The sequence below is a fragment of the Ambystoma mexicanum genome, chromosome 10 (assembly GCF_040938575.1).
Source record: "Ambystoma mexicanum isolate Mex_15411 chromosome 10, UKY_AmexF1_1, whole genome shotgun sequence".
Classification (NCBI taxonomy): Eukaryota; Metazoa; Chordata; class Amphibia; order Caudata; family Ambystomatidae; genus Ambystoma; species Ambystoma mexicanum.
In genome coordinates, this window is record NC_090932.1 from 613,818,800 (window position 1) to 613,841,707 (window position 22,908).

Consider the following 22,908-nt stretch of genomic DNA (forward strand, 5'->3'; position numbering starts at 1 on the left):
ATCATGACTGCACGCCAGTCGGCAGGCACATATACCTGCCCAGAACACCTGCAGAAAGGCAGGCTGCCGTCCAGGATTTTTACGGGGTGGCACACTTCCCCAAAGTGCTAGGTGCCATTGATTGAACCCATGTGGCTCTACATCCTCCCAGGGCAACTGAGCACATCTATAGAAACCGCAAGCACTGGCATTCCATCAACGTGCAGGTAGGGAAGCCAAGGGAATCATCACCTCAGTATATGCCAACTATCCAGGGTCCACCCATGACAGTTTCATTTAAAGAATGTCAACCATAAACTGGGACCTAGAAGCTGGGTGGCATGAGATACATGGCTGCTTGCTGAGTTGCACATGCATGCATGTCAGATACTGAGTAATGTCACAACCCCACTAATGATACCCATCATCACCTCCCCAGGAGACAGTGCCTACCCTCTGAGCACCCACATGATGACGCCAATTTGGAACCCCACCACACCACCCGAGGTAAGATACAACACAGCCCATATTGCAACCCGGGGCATAGTGGAGCACACATTCGGAGTGCTCAAGTCACGCTTTCGCTCCCTTGACCGCTCTGGTGGCAGCTGCTATACGCTCCCCCAGTAGTGTGCAGGATCATAGTGGCAGCATGTGGCCTGCACAATGTTGCAACACGCCGGGGCCTGCCGGTGGACATGGTGGTGCCCCCACATCCCCAACCACATGCACGGCCGCTGCGCATGGGAGGGGAAAGGGCACATGGTGAGGCAGCCCGTACGCAGCTGGTGGCTAATACTTCACCTAAAATCACACCCCTGTGGAGTGCACACAGCCCTGGCACATACCAGCTGACAATCAATGATGATGACATAAGGGACAGTCAACTGTCACAACCATACCAGCCCGAGATTGGTCACCTGGAAGTGTCACATTGTGTGCATCCATACCTACCGAAAGACAACCAATGCTGTGTCACAAAAAGAGACACATTTATGCAGCACGAATGACAACCCCCTTGCAAAATACAACATGAAAATAGCGCCATGTCACCCAACCCCTCCCCATCTCCACCACCCAACACACCATGGCATGTCATGCAATGTGAAAGCAAACAAAGGAATGCACAACACCTGACACAAGTGTCACAAAGTGCACTGTCCCAAATGGAAACAGGCCACAGACAATATGCTCCCAGTAATCAATAACAAACAGCACACATTACCAAATACTTACCAGAAACACAATACAGCAACACAGCATGAAACATTGCCAAAATATGACAGTACAAACGCAAAGTAGTGCAAGTCTTACAACCTGAATAAGCCAGCACATCAACCCCTTCCAACTGCAGAGTGTTGCTGTCAGGCAAATGTGTCAGTCTACTGCATACAACATGAACTGCATCTGCAAAGGAGACGGCCTTGTGAAGACATGAAGACGGTACTTGTGAATAAGGAGGAAGACATGGATGCACAAGCACATATCAATACACCACTCAGTGTTCAATACAACAACAATACCCACTAGGGATGTCCACACAATATTGACTACAGGCTGCCCACACAGCTCATGGGAGCCCAATGTCACTGTGTAAGTCACTGTCACTTGGTCACACCCTTTGCAAGCCCATGGAAACGGAAAGCAGGAGGGGTGTGTGTGTCAGGAACCCACGCATCTAATCCAAACACAGGATAAGCCTGCATGTGCCCAGCCGGAATACACAGTGGATGCCCACGGGAGCCAAACAAGGCAACACACTGAACAAAAAAAAATGGCCATGTGGGGGCAAGGGGGGGAGGCCACCCAGGAGGTTCGAGGACAGAGTGCACACCAACACCCACCTGCGTGGATGTTGCGGAAAAAAACACCTCCATGGGCTCATGGCATGCACGGCTATGCCATTGTGGGAGAACTGCTGTCTCTCTCTTCACCCTCTGCTGCTGCATCAGGAGGTAGTGGTGCTATGGGAGGCAGCCCACGCAAAGCCCTGGTATGGTCCTCCATGGCAGCAAGCATGAGGGTGTGGAAGGTCTGATTCTGGAGGATGATAGTGCGGAGATCCCCATGCAGCACCTCACGGGTTGCCTGCATTTCTTCACGCATGGCCTCGCGTGATGCCCGGATCTCCTCACGGGTTGCCTGCAGCTCAGCTGAGAGTGAACATGTGAGCTGCTCCAGCTGCTGTTGTGCCCTAAAATTTCAGGAAGCCTCAAGTTCAACCAGATTCTCCCTGAGGTTATGGAGTTCTACCCTCAGGGCTTCCCTGTGGCCCTGTGACTCTATTGATATGGCTTCGCGCAGTGTCTCCAGTGCCGCCCGTCGGTCCCGGTTGGACGCCAACATGTCTTCCCTGTGTGATTTGCAAATGGAGTCTGTTACCTGCTGTTGTTGCTCCATCTGCCTTTCAGGGGGGAGAATGGAAGTGGCCACCCTCTCCATTGCCTGAGCCATCATTTCAACCGATGCTCCTTGTTGTGCTGCTATACTGTAAATGGAGTTTTCCCATACAGTATTGCCTGGTGGCGTACAGCCACCGCGTAGGCGGGCAACACACCTGTTTGGAGCAAGGCGATCTGCACCTTGCTGTGCCGGCACTGCCTGAGGCTGCAGGACTGCATTCCCCCTCTGATCTGCTGGCCCAGGAACAGGATCAGATGTTGTGGAGTGTGACCCTGCATATGTAACCGCCAAAGGCGGACCTACCAACACTAACATCCCCATAGAGGGTTCTACCCCTGCTGCAGGTGGGTTGGACAGAACAGAATCCCTGCCAGAAACACTCACCTGCGACAGCACATAAGTCTCATCATCCGAATCAGCACCTGAATAGAGGTCTGGGGAGGTGCACCCAGAGACACCCCTGGACAGTATGGTCTGCAGTAAGAAAGGATTTTCACCCACCACCACACCACGTCCTCCACTGGGGCCCGGTCGTTGCTGAGATTCCCCCTGGGTCTGCACCATCTCCTTAACCTCAACAGCATCAAGTGCGTCATCACCTGCAAGAACATGAAAGACAACAAATGTAAACAGGCATGAGCACCATAGCACACACATAGGCCTCACAAGCCAGAGATCCAGTACATGATTTACACATGTCCCACATGACAATAACCCTAGCATGCATGCACTGTCAATGAGTTGGAAGGGGAGGCAAAAAACAGACACTGAGGACACCAAGATGGAAAAGCAACACATTTGCTGCATGCTGGGTAGCAATGGCATCACACATTAGCCTGTGAGTGGCATGTCCAATACTCATACATGACACATGCCAGCACACAGATGGTATGTAGCATAGCCATGGTACATTTGACAAGTACAGCCATATGTCAGTGAATGAGTACTGTCACCCATCCATGTGAGATGGACATGATGAGATGAAAAATGCCAAATAGTGTGACAAAATATGCATGTGCCACACACTGCAACACATCCAGTGTACAATGATACAGTTATTGCAGGCAGATGTACACTTCAATGGTTGGCCATTTCAACATGACATGAAACAACTATCATGTTCCACATTCCAACAGGCCCCAAAAATTAATGTGAGCAGGCTGATACTCAATCTGCCTGAATGGTCTAATCATTCACATAACAAGGTAACAAATGTGGGCCAATGTGGGGTGTAATCAATGACAGAAAGCATGTCACATATGTGGCATTAAGGCTGAAAAATGCATTGCAAAAATGGAAGAATTGAAACAATCAGCCTGAATGAACACTAAATAAATAATGTTGTTGCAAGATGACAGTTCAAGGGCAACTGCAGTAATGTGGCACTAATTGGCTACAGTGTTCAGAAGGGATACTGTCATTCCCAAATCCAGGGCCGGTTAATGTTTTGGAGGAAGCACATGGGTGACCCATACCACTCAGGAGTACACACCCTCACCTGGCACTCATTCAGAACCCGTCACCCAAGCAACATACACATGGATTACACACACATGCATGGGCACTCACCGGACAATGCGTCGTAATCTGGTAGGTCTCCCACGCCTTGGATCTGTTCCTCTGTGACGAAGGTTCCAGCAACAGACTCATGTTCAGTGAGTTGGTTGTCCTCTGGTGGAGACCCACCGCCAGTCACCAGAGTAGAGGCACGATTTGAGGCCAGCTTGTTCTTTGCTCTGCGTTTCAGGTCATTCCACCGCTTGTAGCAATCATCAGCTGTGCACCTCACAAATCCAAGGGCACTAATGATGTCCGCGATGGTCTGCCAGTGTGCCCTACATTGACCAGGTGTGGTCTTGCACCCTGCAGTCACCACCATTTTGGAGCTATGTGCCGACACATAGGCCGCAAGTGTATCAAGTTCGGCGTCATTAAAGCAAGGCTTCCTTGACGTGCCGGAGTGTGTAGCCGTGTCTGGGGTCTCAGCCTGTAGTGCCAGAGCACCCTTCTTCTTCTTTTTCAAAGGTGGTGTGGATCCTGAGTGGCTTACGCCGCTCTGGTCAGTAGGGGCAGAAGCGCAGGTGGACTGGTTACTAGAAGTGTGCGAAGGCACAATGAACATAGGTCTTGGAGCAGGCATTGGCTGCAGGGTGATGTTGGCAGGGCCAACGTCGGTTTGATGGACCTGGACCGACACTGTCCCGGCTGGGAGACTCAGAGCTGGTGTGGATAGAGCTGCAGCTGCCCCTGCAGCCTCCCCACCCTGCCTACTTGGGGCAGCAGATGACATTGCTGCCCCAGATCCACATGGCCTGGTGACAGCAACCTTCCCCGCCACACTTGGCTTAGACTTGCTGACCTGGAAGTCAGCCTGGGAGTCATCCTGTGCCGGTTCAGGTGCCAAAATGGGCCGGTCCAACAAGGGCTGAGCTGGGATGGTGTCAGCTACGTTTCCCACAACCATTGGGGGGGCATGGGTGTCCCTGATTGGTCCTCCACACATGGGGGTCTAGGGGCACCCTGCAAATCCTGGCCACGTCCCCTACCGCGCCCACCACGCCCACCTTTTGGAGGTCGGCCACCTTTGCCTCCCTTACTGCCCGGTCGCCTCCCAACCATGGCACTGATGTTGTTGTGCGTATGAGAGAAGCAGTAAACAATTGTCCTGGGCAATTGGGGTGAAAGGGGTAGGGTACTAGATGGAATTCGTACCCTAGTGCTCTAGCAAGGCTGTATGTGACCCCTGGGGGAAGATGACGGGTCACGCAACGCACAGGCACCCCAAAAAAAAAGCAAAAAAGCACATGTGTACGTAACACCTGGTAGACCACGTGCGTGGAAAATAAACCCGCACTACGCTGTGGCACCCAGAAACACAAAAGTAAGCGTACGCGTGTTACACGCAGCATACAATGACATCTGAAGGGGTATGCGACACACGGGAGCAACCACAGTTGGAAAATACGTGCGCGACTCACCGTCTGCCTTGAAAAAGAACGTGAAAAAGAAGCGCGTGTGTGCGTAGGTAACACCCCCGCCAAAAGATGAAAAGAACGCAGTCTGAGGAAACAGGGAGTATGAACTGGAAACGTTGTGAAGTAATCGCGTGTGAACCGACAAGAAGTACAAGATACACCTGCTTGCTCTCCACAAAAAGCGCGTACAAGGAAATAGCGTGATACTTGCACCTTTTAAGCCAGCCCACACGTGAAACGTCACTTACGCACTTATGCGCTAAGGCCCTTTCCTCCATTAGCACGGTAACATGCAGTTTTCTCACGTGCCAAATCACTCCGTATCAAGCTGGCCACGCAAAAACACACGGAAGACCACGCTCCTGCCCAAAAAGCAATTTTCCTGCCCCCAAAAGCCCCGAGCACGCTCCGGCCTGCCATCTGCTGCTGCCTGCCTGTCTGCTGCCCACGTTTGCTGCCTGCACGTCAGCCAGGGGTGCAGTTGCTGTGACCACCCCTGCTGGAACCGAAGACTCCCGACTGGGATACCATCGCTCCACAGCCCAGCCCCAGGACCCAGTTGCCTACCCACACCTGCCTTCGGCGTTGCCATGTCGGGCACAACACCATCTGGCACCACTGGCAACCCCCAGCCAGAGAGGCAGAGGGCCACCAGCTTCAGTGCCAGGGAAGGTGGTGTCCTGGTGGAGCAAGTCCTGGAGCAGTATGATGCCCTCTTTGGAAGTTTGCACGCTGACAATGAAGGACGGACCAGGATCTGGAAGGACATCGTGACTGCCATCCACGAGGAGGGGGTGGCAGTCTGCGACATCAAACATGTCCGGAAGCGCTGGGAGGACTTCAGGTCCAGGACCCTCGACAATGCCCAGCGCCTCTTGAAGGCAGCAGATGCCAAGGGGCGCCGGGGCCAGCTGTCAGACCACCAAATGGGGGTCCTGGAACGTACACACCCAGCGCTCCATGTCCAGGTCCTTGAAAGGCATACCCGTCTGGAGTCAAGCAGTAAGTGTACATGCATATTGATTGGACTCTGTGTGTGTTGTGGTGTGCCAGTAGTGGGCAGGTTACACATGTGTTTTTGTAGGGCCATGTATGGATGTGTATGTACAGGGGCGTGAGGCTGACACATGTGAGTCCTCTCATGTGTGAGACACATGTATGGTGTATGTGTTGGTAAGCATGCAGGCCAAATGCAGGTGTGGGATAACACAAGTTTGCATTAATGTCTATGTACATTGGCATGGTTGTGGTGTCACACATGGATGGTGGTTCCAGCTGCATGTATCTGCACTGTGTACATGTGCATGTGTGTGTATTTGACAAGTGTGCAACCGTGATGCGACATGGATGCATGTGGCACTGACATGTAGAAGGCTGAATGCCAGATGTGACATGGATGGCGATCTCATCACTGTGACAGTTGGTGGACATGTACACATGCATGTAAGTGTGGTGGCGTGTGTGCCTGTGTTGTGCACTCCCCGTGTTTCATGTGACGTCAGGCTCACCTTCGGGTGCTCATGCTATTGTATGTGTATGGATGGTGCTGCCTGGTGCAATATTTCTATGGAATTGCTCATGTGTGTGAGTAGAAATGACATGTGTGTTGGGGAGTGTGATGCCATGTCTGAAGTTTGACACTGCCACTCATGTACAACTGTCATGTGAGTATCAGTCCATTGTTCAGTGCCCTGATGCCTGTGTTTTATCTCTCCCTGTCTGCAGCGTCAACTGATGAAGAGGGCGGAGAGGGTGCTGTGGAGCAAAGCGGCAGGGATCGCACCACCAGCCGAAGACGCAAGGCCCGGCTCCCCTCCCAGATTGTCATCTAGTCGGGGAGTGAGGAGTCTGGTGCCGCGTCCCAGGCTGCAGCTGCCGAGGGTAGGTCCAAGAGGCGGAGGTCGGAGGTGGACTCCTCGGCAGCAGAAGGGGCAGCTGAGACCCCACAGGGTCCGACAGAGGAAGATGGCACGGAGTCATCCAGGTTGGTGGGGGTTTGGTGGAAGAGGAGGACGCAGAAGGGACACACACAGGGTCTGGAGGTGGGGATTCCACTGGTGCTAGTGGTGCAGTGCAGGGGCAGGGACAGGAGGCAGCACAGGCTCCCGCAGAGGTGCCTGTGTGCAATCCTGTCCCATATCCTGTGACTGCATCATCTGGCTCCAGCAGGGATGCCTACGTCCAGACCCGTTTTCAGGGAGGAACGGCCTTCCTCTCCCTGCGGACGTGGCTATTTTTTTTTTTTTATTGTAAAACTTCAACTTGATATTTCATATCATGTTTTTGTTACATTTCCAAAAGAAAGAAAATTCAGATACATTTTTTTTTTTTCCATCTTTTCACCTTTTCTGCCATCTCCTCCTTGGGTAGTCTTAGTTAAATTTAACAATAGATGTTATACTATAGGGTAACACAGTTACCGGAAAAGGGCAACCACCGAGAAGGCAGATCTTTCAGATACTGGCGGCCTTCAGTTGGGTACTGACTTTAGGGCTTCATCAAAGAAGTTGATGAGGTTGCAAGAGAGCTTGATATTGTGACCTGCTGTAGCGTTATCCTGTAGCTCCTCGGATTGTGTTTTGAATTCGTTTAGAGGCACCTTACGGAGATCTGTCAGCATTGGGCACAATATAGCTAGGTGCTTTAGAGATTCAACTTCTGTGGCTTTGCAAAAGCGGCAGTAATTATTTGCTGTTTCTTTATTCTTTTGCCTCCAGAGCTTCTCATTAGTATTTAGAGCGTTCAGTCGCAGCCTTAGTAATTGTGCCCTGTGGTGGCGAGACGGACAGTTTGTGAGATATTTTGGTTGACAGTTCAGTTTGACTTGACTTCTGGAAGTGGGCAGGGTTGATTTAAGGGCTAGGCGGGTATTGTAGGTTGTGATCCAATCCCATTCCGCTAGCTTCTTCTTGGCGTGTTGTGGGCGCTTGACTAGCTCTTCCTCCGATATGCCTGCGTCAGCCATAATTGAATTTAGTTTGAGCTTCCATGTGTGAATAAGGACATTGTCGGTGGATTCCAGCCCCGGCTTGAAGATGTTATATGCCGGGATGGTAGATCTGAGTAGTATTTTTCGCAAGGTAGATAGAGATTTCCAGACAATTGTCATATACATGGAGTTCAAAGCTAGCTCATATCTCAAAGCTGACATGGAGATATGATTCGGAAGGCTCAGGACACGTCTCCAAAACGTTCCCTCCAGTTGGCACCATAAGTTGTGATTGATATTCAAGGCTGCTTCGCCGCCAAAAGGGATAGTTGGGATTACTTTTTGCAGATAGAACGTTACTACGGGAGTGACAGAAGATTTCCCGTAGTCAATGTTTATTTTGGCAGCTTGGAGACTCAGGATCTTTAATTTGGCCATCAGATCACTGGTCCATGCAGCTTCGCAAACCGAGTCATTGACCATTACTCCAAGGTAGCGGATAGACTTGACAACATTTAGCACTTTTTTTTCTATGTGCCATTGGAAAGACCTGTCTTTTTTTGACCTACCTTGACCGATGCACATGATTTTTGTTTTCTCTGCATTTAAATAGAGCTTGTTAAAGGTTAGAAACTCATGCAGGTGAAGAAGAAGATGTTGAAGGCCAATTTGGGTTTGATCAACCAACACTATGTCGTCAGCGTAAACCAGGTGATTAATGAAGGTTCCGTTTAGCTTGGGTGGAAAACAATGGACAGACTTTAGCCACTCGGGTAAATCAGCTATAAAGAGTTTAAAAAGGTCTGCTGCAAGGGGGCAGCCTTGTTTGACGCCTTTAAATGTTCTTATTGGATCTGTGAGATCGCCTTGTGAATTGACTCTGATTTGAATGGACGTGTTGGAGTGCAGGGCGATGATGGGCTCTAGCAAATGCTCTGGACAATGCCACAAACGTAGTTTTGCCCATAGTTTGGTCCTATTTATGGCGTCAAATGCTTGTCGAAGATCGACAAACGCCAGGAAGATTCTTTTTTTTGCCTCCATCGCTGACAACTTTAAGAATGATAATATTGTCAGATTCACATCAGTCCCCACGTTTTTCGTGAACCCTGTTTGGAGACAGTCAAGTTTTCCTGTTGAGATTGCCCAATTCACCAGCTGTTGGCGCAAGAAAGAGCCAAATACTTTCCAAATAGTATCTAGGAGGGCGATCGGGTGATAGTTAGTTGGATCGGCTCGACATCCCTTCTTATATATCGGAACTACAATTTCCCTGCACCAGGAGGAAGGCAGTTTCTTGCTGTTTGTAATCTGACAGAACAGCTCGTAAATGAATTTCGCCCAGTGTACACTGTGTTTTTTGAGCATGAGATTTGATATTTGGTCCGGACCAGCAGCTCTTGAATTTTTCAGCTTGGAGATTGCATGTTCAATCTCTTTGCAAGAAGGTATGATGTCCCAAGTAGAGAGTGTCACGTCAGGCTGCGGGGGATCTTCAGACTCAGGTTTTTCATACATTAAGGTGAAGTATTTGCGCCTTTTGTCGCTGGTGATTTCATTAGATATTGCTGGGGATGATTTGGAGCTGCCCTTATTCAGGATGGCCCAGATTTCACGGGTATTTTTCTGTACAAGGAGTTTTAACATCGTTTCTGCTCGACCTTGATCGATGATGGTTGAGTGTGATCTTAGCCAATTTCGATAATCTTGTCGTCGGTTCTTGATCTTCATTGCCTTACAGCGTAGGTCACACGGCTCTCTTTTAATTTGCCTGAGATCTTTCCTTAATAGTTTTTTTGCCAGTGCAATTTCAGAACTATATAGATGTTTCGGCAGTGATCCGAACGTTCTTGAATTTGAAATTATTTGAGTGTAGTCCATCAGCAGATGTGTTTATTCTACTGTCTCGAATTCGTTTACGCTGTGGCATAAATTAACGATAGCAGATCCATTGATTACTAATCGATTGCCTGCTGCATTTGTTTGTAATTGAAAAGAGTATTTGTCTGGCGTTTTGCAGAGCTCTTCATGCCAAACAAGCCGCAGCAGGTTATGATCGCTAGATGACATCGGCCACACTTTAAGGGAAGAGACCTTATGGAAGAGATCCGCCGAGGCCCAAATATAGTCGAGGGTATTTGTTCGAGCCATGTTATGCCACGTCGGATTTGCAGGAGAGTCGCCCTTTGTTGTTCCATTTAGCATCTGGCAGTTGCGTTCCAGAAGATCCTTTGACCAAGTTTGGCCGCGCTGAGCTACTTCAAGATCAGGAAGCCGGACGTTTAATTTAGTAAGTGGATTATATTTGAACCAACTGCAGTTGAGGTCGCCGCAGATGAGTACAGAAACATTGTTGTATTCTACAAAGGTGTGATCTATTTCATTCAATACTGACTGAATGAAAGATGTTGATGAAATCATGGCGGGATTCCAGTAATCATTTATTATTAGAAGATTGGAGACGGTGGCTCTTAATGTAAGTTTGATCAAAGTGCTTTGCACGAATGGGTTAGGGTTCGTGGAGACAACGAGCGACCACCAGTTCTGGATTTTCAAAAGTGTTAACAAGCCTGCAAATGGTCGACCCTTTGGGTTCTTCCTAGCTGGATTTATCAGCGTAATGAATCCATCGCGAGTGGGGGGATCCCGTAGCCACGTTTCCTGTAGACATATCGCAAACACATTCACCAAAGATTCTTGAAAAGTGTTAAACAAGTGCGTGAATCCTCTCGTGTTCCATGACAGTAGAATTAGTTCTTGTTGTTTGACGTTGGCTCATTGTTATTTGCATGGTCCATTTGGGAATCGTTTTGCATTATTGGCTCTTCTTTCAAATGACTGATGCGTGGCAGCGTCTAAAATGTCGGGTGATGAGACTAGAGATTGGCGCAGGGCCTGACGCCTGGCGGTGCCGTGACTTGCTTCATGGTCACGATTTGCCTTGGAAGATGAAACGCCTCTCATAGTAAGAGGTTCGAGGGTGAGATCAAAGCCGTAAAGCAGGAGATCTTCGTTTGCTTGAAGTAGCATGTTTTTTACCGCCGTCGATGAAATATGGAGAAACACTTGGTCGGAAGACGTTTCTGTTATATATTCCACAATTTTGATGTCGTCTGATGAGATGGCTCGCAGTGGTGGTATACATGCGAACAATTTTAGGATGTTTCCTCTATTTAGGTTAACTTCGTTGCCGTCTGAGTGAATATTTTGGAGACAGAGTTTCCACTTGCTAGTTTGAGACTCAAAATTGGCAGGACCGGGAGCGCGCTGAACTGGAAGCAAGCACAATTTTAGCTGATTCGACGTGTGTTTGGGATTTAGCCTAGAACTTAGTGGTTGCTGGGCTTTCCCCTTTATTGAGGGTGAGATTTGTCCAGCATTGGTCCTTGATTGTGCGATCTTCGAAGTTTTATTTGCCTCTAGCTTCTCCCTCATTGATGGCCCAGTTGATATTACAGCTGGAGCTATGAAAGAAGCATTGATGGAATTCTCAAGATCAGTTGAGTAAGTCGATAGATCACATAGGTCAACAGAAGAGTCATGAGAACCATTTCCAGTGGAAACATCGTTGGAGGCTATGCGCCGGCGTTTTGTTGAGGTCCTTGAGGGACTCAGTCTAGCACCTATTGATCTTAATGGTGCATTGTTTGTAGGTTTTATTAAAGTCGTTGTGTGAGCATGCCGAGTGAACAGACTTGACTTCTTGGGGGTTGTTAGATTCCTTATAAATTTTTTTTTGATTTGCTGTTGTTTTTGTTTAGGTTGTGTGCTTTTTTTGTTAAGGAGCTCTGCCTGCCATCCGGCAGGCTTTTTCAGATTAGTTTCGGCGCTTGTAATGATTGTTTTTGCTGTCCCTTTGAATATGTTGAATGAGTTCACTGATGTGGAGGTTTGTGCCGGTACATGTCCTTGTGACGAGATTTCTTTTGTTGTGAGACTGCTTGTTTGAGGGACTGATCCCTGCGTTTTTGAGTTTGAGACCGAAGTGTCATGGGAGGGAGCCGGAAGGCTCATTGATGGATCAGACTGCGGGGGTTCGTTTCCAAGTGTCACTGGTGCGGTCGATACTTGAGAATGGGGGGATCTTGATGAATTTTCTTGTGTCTTGCAAGGGTCTCGGGAGGCAAAGATTGTGTTTTTTCGCATCCATTTCACGGCGTCCAACAAGCCTTCCATTAGAGAGTCGTTTTGACAATCATGACGAGCAGCGAGATCGCGCAACCTGTCTTGCCATCGCGCCGCATTTTCAGCATTTGATGTCATTTGGGCTTGAAGGAAGCACGAAAAGTGTTCAAGTTTATGGATTTTTGCCGTTAGGTTGGAAATGGCAGCACCTTGATCACTTATAGATCCTATCAATGATTCAAAAATTTTGGTGAATGGAGCTAAGGCAACAGCCGAGGCAGCTAAGACGTTGTTATGTATCTGAGAAAGCGCTTCGGGTGAAATGCCAAACGATTGAGGTGCAGAGTCGTGAAGGGACAAGGAGCCAACAGAATTGTCCAAGTTATAATGCGGGTTAAAGGTGGTAAATATTTTTGCAGAAATCGTCAGATGAACGTCTTCACCAAACTGAGATGGCCTTGGGTGTGGAGTACTTGCATTCAGCGTTGAATTTTCACATACAGGAGGTATGATGGAAGTACGTTTTGCCTAAAGCTCGGCGACTCTTTGTAGGCGACTAGCGCGAGCAATCGCACTCCGATCGCATGGAATGGGGAGTGGATTGAGTTCTGGTGCCGGTGGCTGAGGGGTGCTAAATGGCTGAATGTGGCTGAGCTGGTTGTTTGCACCCGAGATAGAAGAGCGACCAACGTCTGGAGCTTGACATGCCAAGGCGCTGTCGTTATCAAGTTCGGTGCATTCAAAGGCTGCTCCTAGAGCAGTACGACCTGCTATTTTTAGAGTGGAAGGATCAATTTGGGAATGAATTGGATTGGTTGTGGCCAAAAAACGTGAGATATTAGCAGGGGCCATCATTGAATTTTCGGTGCTGACCAATGCGCTCTTGGAGCCGCGCGACTGAACCGGAAAATGACAGGCGCTTCCCTTCTGTAACAGAATGTCATTGACTGTGGGGCGACAAGTCAACCTCACAGTTGGCGTAGATGGTCGTTTATTGTTCAGAGCTTGTTTGGGAAGTAAATCGTTCATTGCAAGGTTTCCCGTCTCAAGATTCGGGATTGTTAACAGTTCTTCGTCGGTCACTAAATGTGACAAGAGACCTTTGTCTGTAGAAAGACCAGCAGCATTCATGAAGTTGTTATTATGAAAGGGAGTAGATGCCATTATAGCCGGTTGCGTCGTTCGTAGTGTATCAGATGTCTTAACATCGAACCGAGGCGCCGGAATGTCGCCTAGAACGTCCACTGAGTTCAGTGAGTCAACCTTACTCTCTCTGTTTGCTGATATGTCTGTTTCATTGACAAGTGAGATTTCATCATTAGGAGCTGGATTGCATTCCACATTGATAGTGGGGAGTCTCGATGGATCGGGATTATCTGCCTGTGCTGCTAAGGCATTAGATGGAACTGTGAGCAGTACAGGTGGAATTAAGGCATCAGTTTGCGCACATTGCTCTTCGAGAGACAAAAAGACTAGGGGCTTTGGAGAGCTGCTAGATTCTGTTGGTAATAACTCATTTGTAGCCATAAGTGCACGTCCAGTAGCTTTGCTTACCTTTGGGACGACTGCAGCTTTCATCATGGACCAAGGATTTGTAGAACGCCGTTGCTGTAAGGATTTTTTTCGGGTCTGGGGGCAGTCTGCCGATAAAGTCATTATTTGTTGTGGCTCGGCAAAAGTACGTAGAATGAAGCCACCAGTGCCTAACAGTCGCTTAACAGTCACTGGGCTTTACTCCTGATGGGCTTAACGCCGCAAGGGTGGTAGCCTTTGTCCTTTAAAGGCCGGCCCGAGTCACGTGATAGGGTCACGTGCCGATGTTGCCTCCTCCAGGAAGCGTGTTGGAGCAGCGTTCGCGGCAGGAGCAGGGGGCAGCTGAGGACTTCAAAGTGCATTCTGTGGTAAGTTCCACGCGGCTATTCGGGACCGTGTTGAGTCTGTCCTGGCTGGGATAGCGTTGCGTCAATGGGGCATGTGAGGTGACCTGCAGTCTTTTCGTGAACAGACTGCAAGTCATCTCGGATGCCTCTTTGGCCGCGTTGACCTACAGGGACGGGTCACCAGTGCTGGATTCATCCGTGTGCTGGACCTTCTTGCAACCCCCTCCTCACCTGAACCCCCAATGCGACAGTCGTCCTCCATGCCATCTTCCCACCCATGTATCACCTGGGTACCCTGTGGAGCTGCCTCTGACCCAGTGGCCAGGCTGGTGGAGGACACATCCCTGCCACAGTCGAGAGTCGGACGTCCAGCAGGGGTGGCCACCATGACAACTTCACCCCAGCCAGAGCAGGTAAAAGGTGGGAGCAATGATGGCCCGGGGCCTTCAACATCGGAGGGGCAGGCATCGGCCAGAGGGCAGGAGGACCCAGGATTGGAAGTGTCTTCTGTGTGGCAGTGGTTGGGCTTGGCCATAGGTGCGGAGCGGCGGCGGGCGGAAGAGGACGGCTCACAATGGTCAGGGCGGAGAACTCTATGCGGAGGGCACTGAGGCGGGCCGAGTGCCTCGAGGCAATTCGCACGGAGTTGGAGTCCAACATGTCATTGTCCCTGCGAACCCTCGGGGCCATGGAAGAGGACCGCCTCCAGGACATGGAGTTCGATGATGCCCTGGCCCGGGACATCGAAAAGTGAGCCGTTGGACTAGCCCGCTGCCATTGTAAATAGTTTTTAGTGTTAGGTTTCATTTTCGTTTTCCTTTGATTTGGGGTGATTGGACTATGCCCCACACATTTGTATATAGTTTTTTTCTTAGGTAGTTTCTTAGGTAGGTTTCATTTCTTTCGTTGGGCTCATGGACCCTTGACTATGGATTGTACATAGTTGGACATTGGATTTATTTGGAATTTTTATTTGGATTTGACCATGGATTTATGGATTTTTCTTATTGACAATGGATTGTACATAGTTGGACAATGGATTATTTTGAACTTTTTCTTTGGATTTCACCATGAATTAATGGATTTTTCTTTTTACGTTTCCTTTGGATTTGCTTTGGTGGAGGGAGAGTTTGGACTATTTTTCTTTTGGATTTCTTTGGATTGGTTATACTTTTCATTTACTCATCTTTTGCACATGCTTTTCATTTCATGTTTGCTATTTTGTTATGCTTTCATTTCATTGCTTTTTTTTGTCCATAATACATTTTGATATTTTACTTCCGTGTGTGTAATTCGCTCATTGGGTTCATGCATGTGAAAATGTGGGTTTACACAATCAATGCCAACCTGTGTGTGACGGACATGTGTTGGTGTACATAGTTGAGTTTTGGTTTGTGTCTTGAGATAGGCATGTCAGTGTGGGTCGGATTGGGAAATCATTGCGTCTCAAGAATGGGGTGGCGTGCTGTGGTATTTTGGTGTAGAAGTGGGCCATGATTGTGCATCTTTATGTCATGTAGGGGGGGGCATGAGTGGGGGCCCTCACTGCTGGGGGGTGGGGGTGCAGGGGGACATGAGTGGGGGCATGCTGGCAGGTTCCCCTCACTGCTGGGGGTGGGGGTGCAGGGGGACATGAGTGGGACATGATTGGGGGCCTGCTGGCAGGTGTCCCTCAATGCTGGGGGGTGGGGGTGCAGGGGGACATGAGTGGGGGCCTGCTGGCAGGTGCCCCTCACTGCTGGAGGGTGGGGGTGCAGGGGGACATGAGTGGGGGCCTGCTGGCAGGTGCCCCTCACTGCGGGGGGTGCTAGGGGACATGATTTGGGGCCTGCTGGCAGGTGCCCCTCACTGCTGGGGGGTGGGGGTGCAGGGGACATGAGTGGGGGCCTGCTGGCAGGTGCCCTTCACTGCGGGGGGGGTGCTAGGGGACATGATTTGGGGCCTGCTGGCAGGTGCCCCTCACTGCTGGGGGGTGGGGGTGCAGGGGACATGAGTGGGGGCCTGCTGGCAAGTGCCCCTCACTGCTGGGGGGTGGGGGTGCAGGGGGACATGAGTGGGGGCCTGCTGGCAGGTGCCCTCACTGCTGGGGTGTGGGGGTGCTGGGGGACATGAGTGGGACATGAGTGGGGGCCTGCTGACAGGTGCCCCTCACTGCTAGGGGGTGGGGGTGCAGGGGGACATGAGTGGGGGCCTGCTGGCAGGTGCCCCTCACTGCTGGGGTGTGGGGGTGGAGGGGGACATTAGTGAGACATGAGTGGGGGCCTGCTGGCAGGTGCCCCTCACTGCTAGGGGGTGGGGGTGCAGGGGGACATGAGTGGGGGCCTGCTGGCAGGTGCCCTCACTGCTGGGGGGTGGGGGTGGAGGGGGACATGAGTGGGGGCCTGCTGGCAGGTGCCCCTCACTGCTGGGGGTTGGGAGTGCAGGGCGACATGGGTGGGGGCCTGCTGGCAGGTGCCCCTCACTGCTGGGGGTGGGGGTGCAGGGGGACATGAGTGGGACATGATTGGGGGCCTGCTGGCAGGTATCCCTCAATGCTGGGGGGTGGGGGTGCAGGGGGACATGAGTGGGGGCCTGCTGGCAGGTGCCCCTCACTGCTGGAGGGTGGGGGTGCTGGGGGACATGAGTGGGGGCCTGCTGGCAGGTGCCCCTCACTGCGGGGGGGGTGCTAGGGGACATGATTTGGGGCCTGCTGGCAGGTGCCCCTCACTGCTGGGGGGTGGGGGTGCAGGGGACATGAGTGGGGGCCTGCTGGCAGGTGCCCCTCACTGCGGGGGGGGTGCTAGGGGACATGATTTGGGGCCTGCTGGCAGGTGCCCCTCACTGCTGGGGGGTGGGGGTGCAGGGGACATGAGTGGGGGCCTGCTGGCAGGTGCCCTCACTGCTGGGGTGTGGGGGTGCTGGGGGACATGAGTGGGACATGAGTGGGGGCCTGCTGACAGGTGCCCCTCACTGCTAGGGGGTGGGGGTGCAGGGGGACATGAGTGGGGGCCTGCTGGCAGGTGCCCCTCACTGCTGGGGTGTGGGGGTGGAGGGGGACATGAGTGGGACATGAGTGGGGGCCTGCTGGCAGGTGCCCCTCACTGCTAGGGGGTGGGGGTGGAGGGGGACATGAGTGGGGGCCTGCTGGCAGGTGCCCCTCACTGCTGGGGGTTGGGAGTGCAGGGCGACATGGGTGGGGGCCTGCTGGCAGGTGCCCCTCACTGCTGGGGGGTAGGGGTGCAGGGGGACATGAGTGGGACATGAGTGGGGGCCTGCTGGCAGGTGCCCCTCACTGCTGGGGTGTGAGGGTGCCGGGGGACATGAGTGGGACATGAGTGGGGGCCTGCTGGCAGGTGCCCCTCACTGCTGGGGGCTAGGGGTGCAGGGGGTTCTGGGGGACATGAGTGATGGACTGCTGGCAGGTGCCCCTCACTGCTGGGGTGTGGGGGTGCTGGGGGACATGAGTGGGGGCCTGCTGGCAGGTGCCCCTCACTGCTGGGGGGTGGGGGTGCAGGGGGACATGATTGTGGGCCTGCTGGCAGGTGCCCCTCACTGCTGGGGGTGGGGGTGCAGGGGGACATGAGTTGGTGATCACTAGTGCAAGGTGACATGTGGCCTGGCTGGGGGGCATGCCCATGGGGGATGGGCTGCCTGCGGGACATGACCAGGGGTGCAGGGGTGTCCCTTGTGGTGTGGGCTGCCTGCAGGGGCTGTGGAGGGGGTAGATGGCACACCTGGGAGAAGCCACACTGCCAATTCATGTGTGGGACTCCCCGCGCAGCCCACTGGATACACATACTCTGCTCGCACAGGGCCAATCGCGTGTGAAACTCCCGCGCACCCCACTGGATACACGTACCCCGCTCGCACAGAGACATTTGCGTGTGAAACTCCCCGCGAACCCCAGTGATACACGTACCCCGCTCGCACAGGGCCAATCGCATGTGAAACTTCCTGCGCACCCCAGTTATACACGTACCACGCTCGCACAGGCCCAATCGCGTGTGAAACTTCCCGCGCACCCCAGTAATACATGTAGCCCGCTCGCACTGGGCCCATCGCGTGTGAAACTTCCCGCGCACCCCACTGGATACACGTACCCCACTCGCACAGGGCACAACATTTGTGAATCTCCCCGCGAACCCCCGAAATACACGTACCCCGCTCGCACAGGGCCAATCGCAGGTGAAACTTCCCGCGCACCCCAGTTATACATGTACCCCACTCGCACAGGCCCAATCACGTGTGAAACTTCCCGCGCACCCCAGTAATACATGTACCCCGCTCGCACTGGGCCCATCGCATGTGAAACTTCCCGCGCACCCCACTGGATACACGTACCCTGCTCGCACAGGGCCAAACATGTGTGAATCTCCCCGTGAACCCCCGAAATACACGTACCCCGCTCGCCCAGGCCCAATCGCGTCTGAAACTTCCCGCGCACCCCAGTAATACATGTACCCCACTCGCACTGGGCCCATCGCGTGTGAAACTTCCTGCACACCCCACTGGATACACATACCCCGCTCGCAAAGGGCCAATCGCGTGTGAATCTCCCCACGAACCCCCGAAATACATGCACCCCACTCGCACAGGGACAATCGCGTGTGAAACTCCCTGCGAACCCCAGTGATACACGTATCCCGCTCGCACAGGGCCAGTCGCGTGTCAAACTCCCCGCGCAGGGGTGTATATGTATTCGGAGGGGTGCGCGGGGAGTTTTCCAGGCGTTTTCATGTTTGGGGGCTGTATGCTGGTACAATGGCCTGTGTGCCATGTACGGGATTTGTGCGCTGTGCATGGCGCACAGGGAGGGGTTGGGGGCGTAACTGGTGCTGCTGCAGGGTCGCTGCGCCACTCTGCGCCACGGCTGGTTTTGGATGTTTAAATCCATGAATACGCTGTGCGTGGAAATGGATTTTAGCGCACGCGGCTGGCGCAGACTGTCGCACGCGCACACTGTGCAACAGCCGCGTGCGCCACTTGTGCGCTGGATTCTATGAATGACCCCCTTATTGTTCAACTTGTTTTTGACTCTTCCTTCTTCCGTAGACCTTAGGATTCAGCATAACAGAAACCCGGGGAGCACCTGACTCATAATAGATGTTGTCTGCCCTAATATAAAAAAAGCTGCTACCAAGCACACATTCAGTGCTTAGCAACCATCCAGAATATTTACATGTCGCCTTGCAGACTTTCAACGTTACATATTTATTTAGATAGTGTCCATGATTCACAGCCATGCTACAACATTCACAAGCATTACAAGTGAGTGCTCTTTTTAATGTGGGCAGATCCCCCAAGCGAGATTACAGTCTTGCTTGCAGGGATCTCCCTCAGTAGTCCCAAGCTGGCAGATGCACATTCAGTATTGCAAAAGTTTTCAATTGAACATTTCTGTGGGTCTCTGCAGCAGTATTTTTCACGCAGTGGGGCACATTAAACAATGGGGCCCCAGCTTGCTTCATGCTTATTTGTGCTTCATTTCATCTCAAAGGAATCAAGATGCCGACCTATCCTCTGTTTCATCCCCAAGCAACAGTTTAGCAATGATACTCATCATTGTATTCTGCTGTCATTAGGCTATGGTGGGGGGGGGGGTCCCAGCCAATGAGGTAAGTCTACTAACCCCCCTCCCACCTCCCTCACATTTCGGGAACAGAAAACATGATTTTAGTACCCCGTTCTTACAGACTGGGGTGCTACTAGCAGTAAGCAGCTTTCAGGGGCGGCATTACTTCAGGTAATGCCCCAAGGCCTTCGTTGAGGACATCGATTCGCTCTGGCCTGTAATTATGGGCCCTCCAGCATTACCTGAAGTGGTAATGCCCCCACCCCACTTGCTTATTGCTTCCCGGGGCTTATTGCTTAAGCAGTATTCGTTCTTCATTTACAGGAAGCACGTCAGGGATAGCATCAATTCACACAGAAAATGCATTATTTGCTAAAAATAATTAAACTTGATTAAATGTATCTACTGGAATCTACCATGCTTTATTCTAGTTTGGAAATGAAAAAGGAGGAAATGTCATGTCAATATGTGTTCGGAAGAGAGATATAATTGTTTTATTGGTTTTGAATGCAGGCTGAATAATAATCAATTTACACATGCACAGATGCTCCAAAGCAATCGATATGTTATACTGAAAACCAAAAAGGTCACAATAAGCATCCATACGATAGGATGAAAACCTCAAAATATATCTAAGAAATAAGACTGCCTAATGCATTGGTGGATTGTATTGTCATTTCATCCTTATTCTGGCCGGACACGTCTTATGATGGAATGTTAAATATTTTGAGTAGGAATCATAAATGCAACAAACATATGGCCTTCAATTAGTAGATATACATCCTAAGAGGCCAAACCTGTATTTTCTTAATCTCTAATATGGCACTTCAAAATCCATTCTATTTCATAATAACGTTCTCGGTTGTCAATCATTGTTTTGATGCTCCAGTCACATTATGGGCTCTTGGTGTTTCATGTTAACTTGAATAAATATCAAACAATATCCATAAACATTTCTGAGATTACGTAGAATTACACCTTTCTTCCAATACGTTAAAATCTTTGAAAATATGTATTCCCTAAAATCTCGAATCAATTTGTTAACCTTAATTTTTTTGGCCCTGCTAATTACACATAAGAAACATTTGAATAGCTGGAGCTGCACAACTGTCCCATAGTTTGCTCAGCTTCACTTAGTATGGATTTTACTGAAACAGAACCCAAGTGCTTGCTTGCATCCAAGGAAATGGTGACCGTCAAGGTGCATTCTGGCTAGAGAAATTCGTTTGGAAATATAAAGCTCTGTGACTATGCCCTAGAAGAATCTTAACACATTTAGAGCTCCAGGGGAGATGTTTCAAAGGCAGGAATGAAAGGATAACACCATCAATGCTGGAAAAAAGGATACCTAAGGTTTAGACTATACTTTCCAGAAGACAATGACATCTTGGAGGCAGGCCAATTTTGGAATACTAAATATGAAATAATATTTAAAGAACTTATGTTAAGTTGTGCAACATTAATATGGACCAGGTGGAAAGCATGTTCCAGTATTCTTTGAATAAACATATTAATATCACATTTAAAAAGGGTAGGACTGCTTGGGTAAATAAATATATGGTCGTGTTTTTTATTAAAACGCCATTGCATTGATATTTCATCTTGTTTCTACAGCCTAGGTGGAGATGTGCCTAGAGAACATGATGGGAGCTACGTGGGCAAACATTTCCGAATGGGATTCATGACAATGCCTGCACCTCAGGATAGACTGCCACATCCTTGTTCTAGTGGATTTTCTGTGAGATCACAGTCTCTTCATTCTGTAGGGGGAAATGATGATGACAGCAGCAGCTGTTCCCGTAAACAACCACCACCAAAGCCTAAGCGAGACCCTAATACTAAACTCAGCATTTCATCGGAGACTGTCAATTATGGGACACTGGGCAAGAGTGGGAGGTTTCCAGACAGGACAGAAGGTAAATTCAATTTTTGTGTTTGAAATGATGAGTAATTGCAATCAATGATGATGGATTTCTTTTGTAGTTCAATGTGATTGTCTGGCTTCATTTAGATGAGAACCAAGTTAGCAAGGCAAGTCTATTGATATTTTAGTCATCAACTGCCACTAATTTTGCTGAATGCAAAATTGATCAGCTTGTAAAAGGACATCACAATTGTCAATACATAACTTTTACAACTGTTGCATTGATTGGAACTGATGACAATATCAGTGTGCTGCTGTTTGGATGACTACTTCGGAAATGTTGTAACACATGTTTTTGTCTCGACCCCTGCTTGTGTAAGAACATATTTGTAAACACTGACACAACATGGATGCCAAATGACACTCAAAGCAGATACCAAGATATTTGGCATATCATATCGTAGCCTATTTTATAGTGGAATATGTGTTTACAGAATATCTTTTTGCATTTGCATGTCACTACATAGATCAGTCACGGAGAACCTTCTATAAGTGTTGCTACACGGATGTTGTTGAAGATAATGTTCACCTCTCATTGAAAACCCCACAGGGCACACATGCAATGAAACATTGAAAGTGTGCCTTCCTAAGATTTAACATACATGTTCCTAGAAGAATATCTCTATGAATGTGCTTCACTGTTCTGATCACACTTGGATCCCCCTCAGAATAATTCAGTGTATCCTACAGCGTTGACCAATGTGTGTTCACAAGTGCAAAGCTGAGATCTGCATAGATCATTTAGAATCAGTTTATCTTCCGTATAAAATTCCCATAGAAAGATACAGATTCCACCTTCCATAATATTTAAAAAAATAAGATACTATTTTTGATTCATGTATTCAGTCTTAAATGCACATGTTCTGTACATAACTGCAAAGGACTCAAGCAGAGATTCATATACGTAGCCTGCATGATCTTTTCAGCAGCTTGTCCGTCTACAAATCACATCTTCGATATGTTTTGATAAAATTCCATTTGACCAATTCATCAAGACATTACACAGAATAATCTTGACCTATTCTTGACATACCCCTGGGAAGGGCTATGATATTCACAAAACTAATTACACTGAGTAACTCTGCATTAAACCTGGCCCCAATGTGTTAAGTGTAAGTCAGAATTACTCAGTGTAAATTCTT

At 49.9% G+C, this 22,908-nt stretch overlaps 1 protein-coding gene across 2 annotated transcripts in view; it reads left to right on the forward strand.

The window, feature by feature from the left end:
* NYAP2 (neuronal tyrosine-phosphorylated phosphoinositide-3-kinase adaptor 2) overlaps nucleotides 1–22,908 on the forward strand; it is a 1,523,268-nt gene that overhangs the window by 640,676 nt on the left and 859,684 nt on the right. For both annotated transcript variants that reach the window (XM_069618180.1, XM_069618181.1), the window contains exon 3: nucleotides 21,457–21,758. In XM_069618180.1, the coding sequence (XP_069474281.1) occupies nucleotides 21,457–21,758 (302 nt within the window). The remainder of the gene's footprint in view (nucleotides 1–21,456; nucleotides 21,759–22,908) is intronic.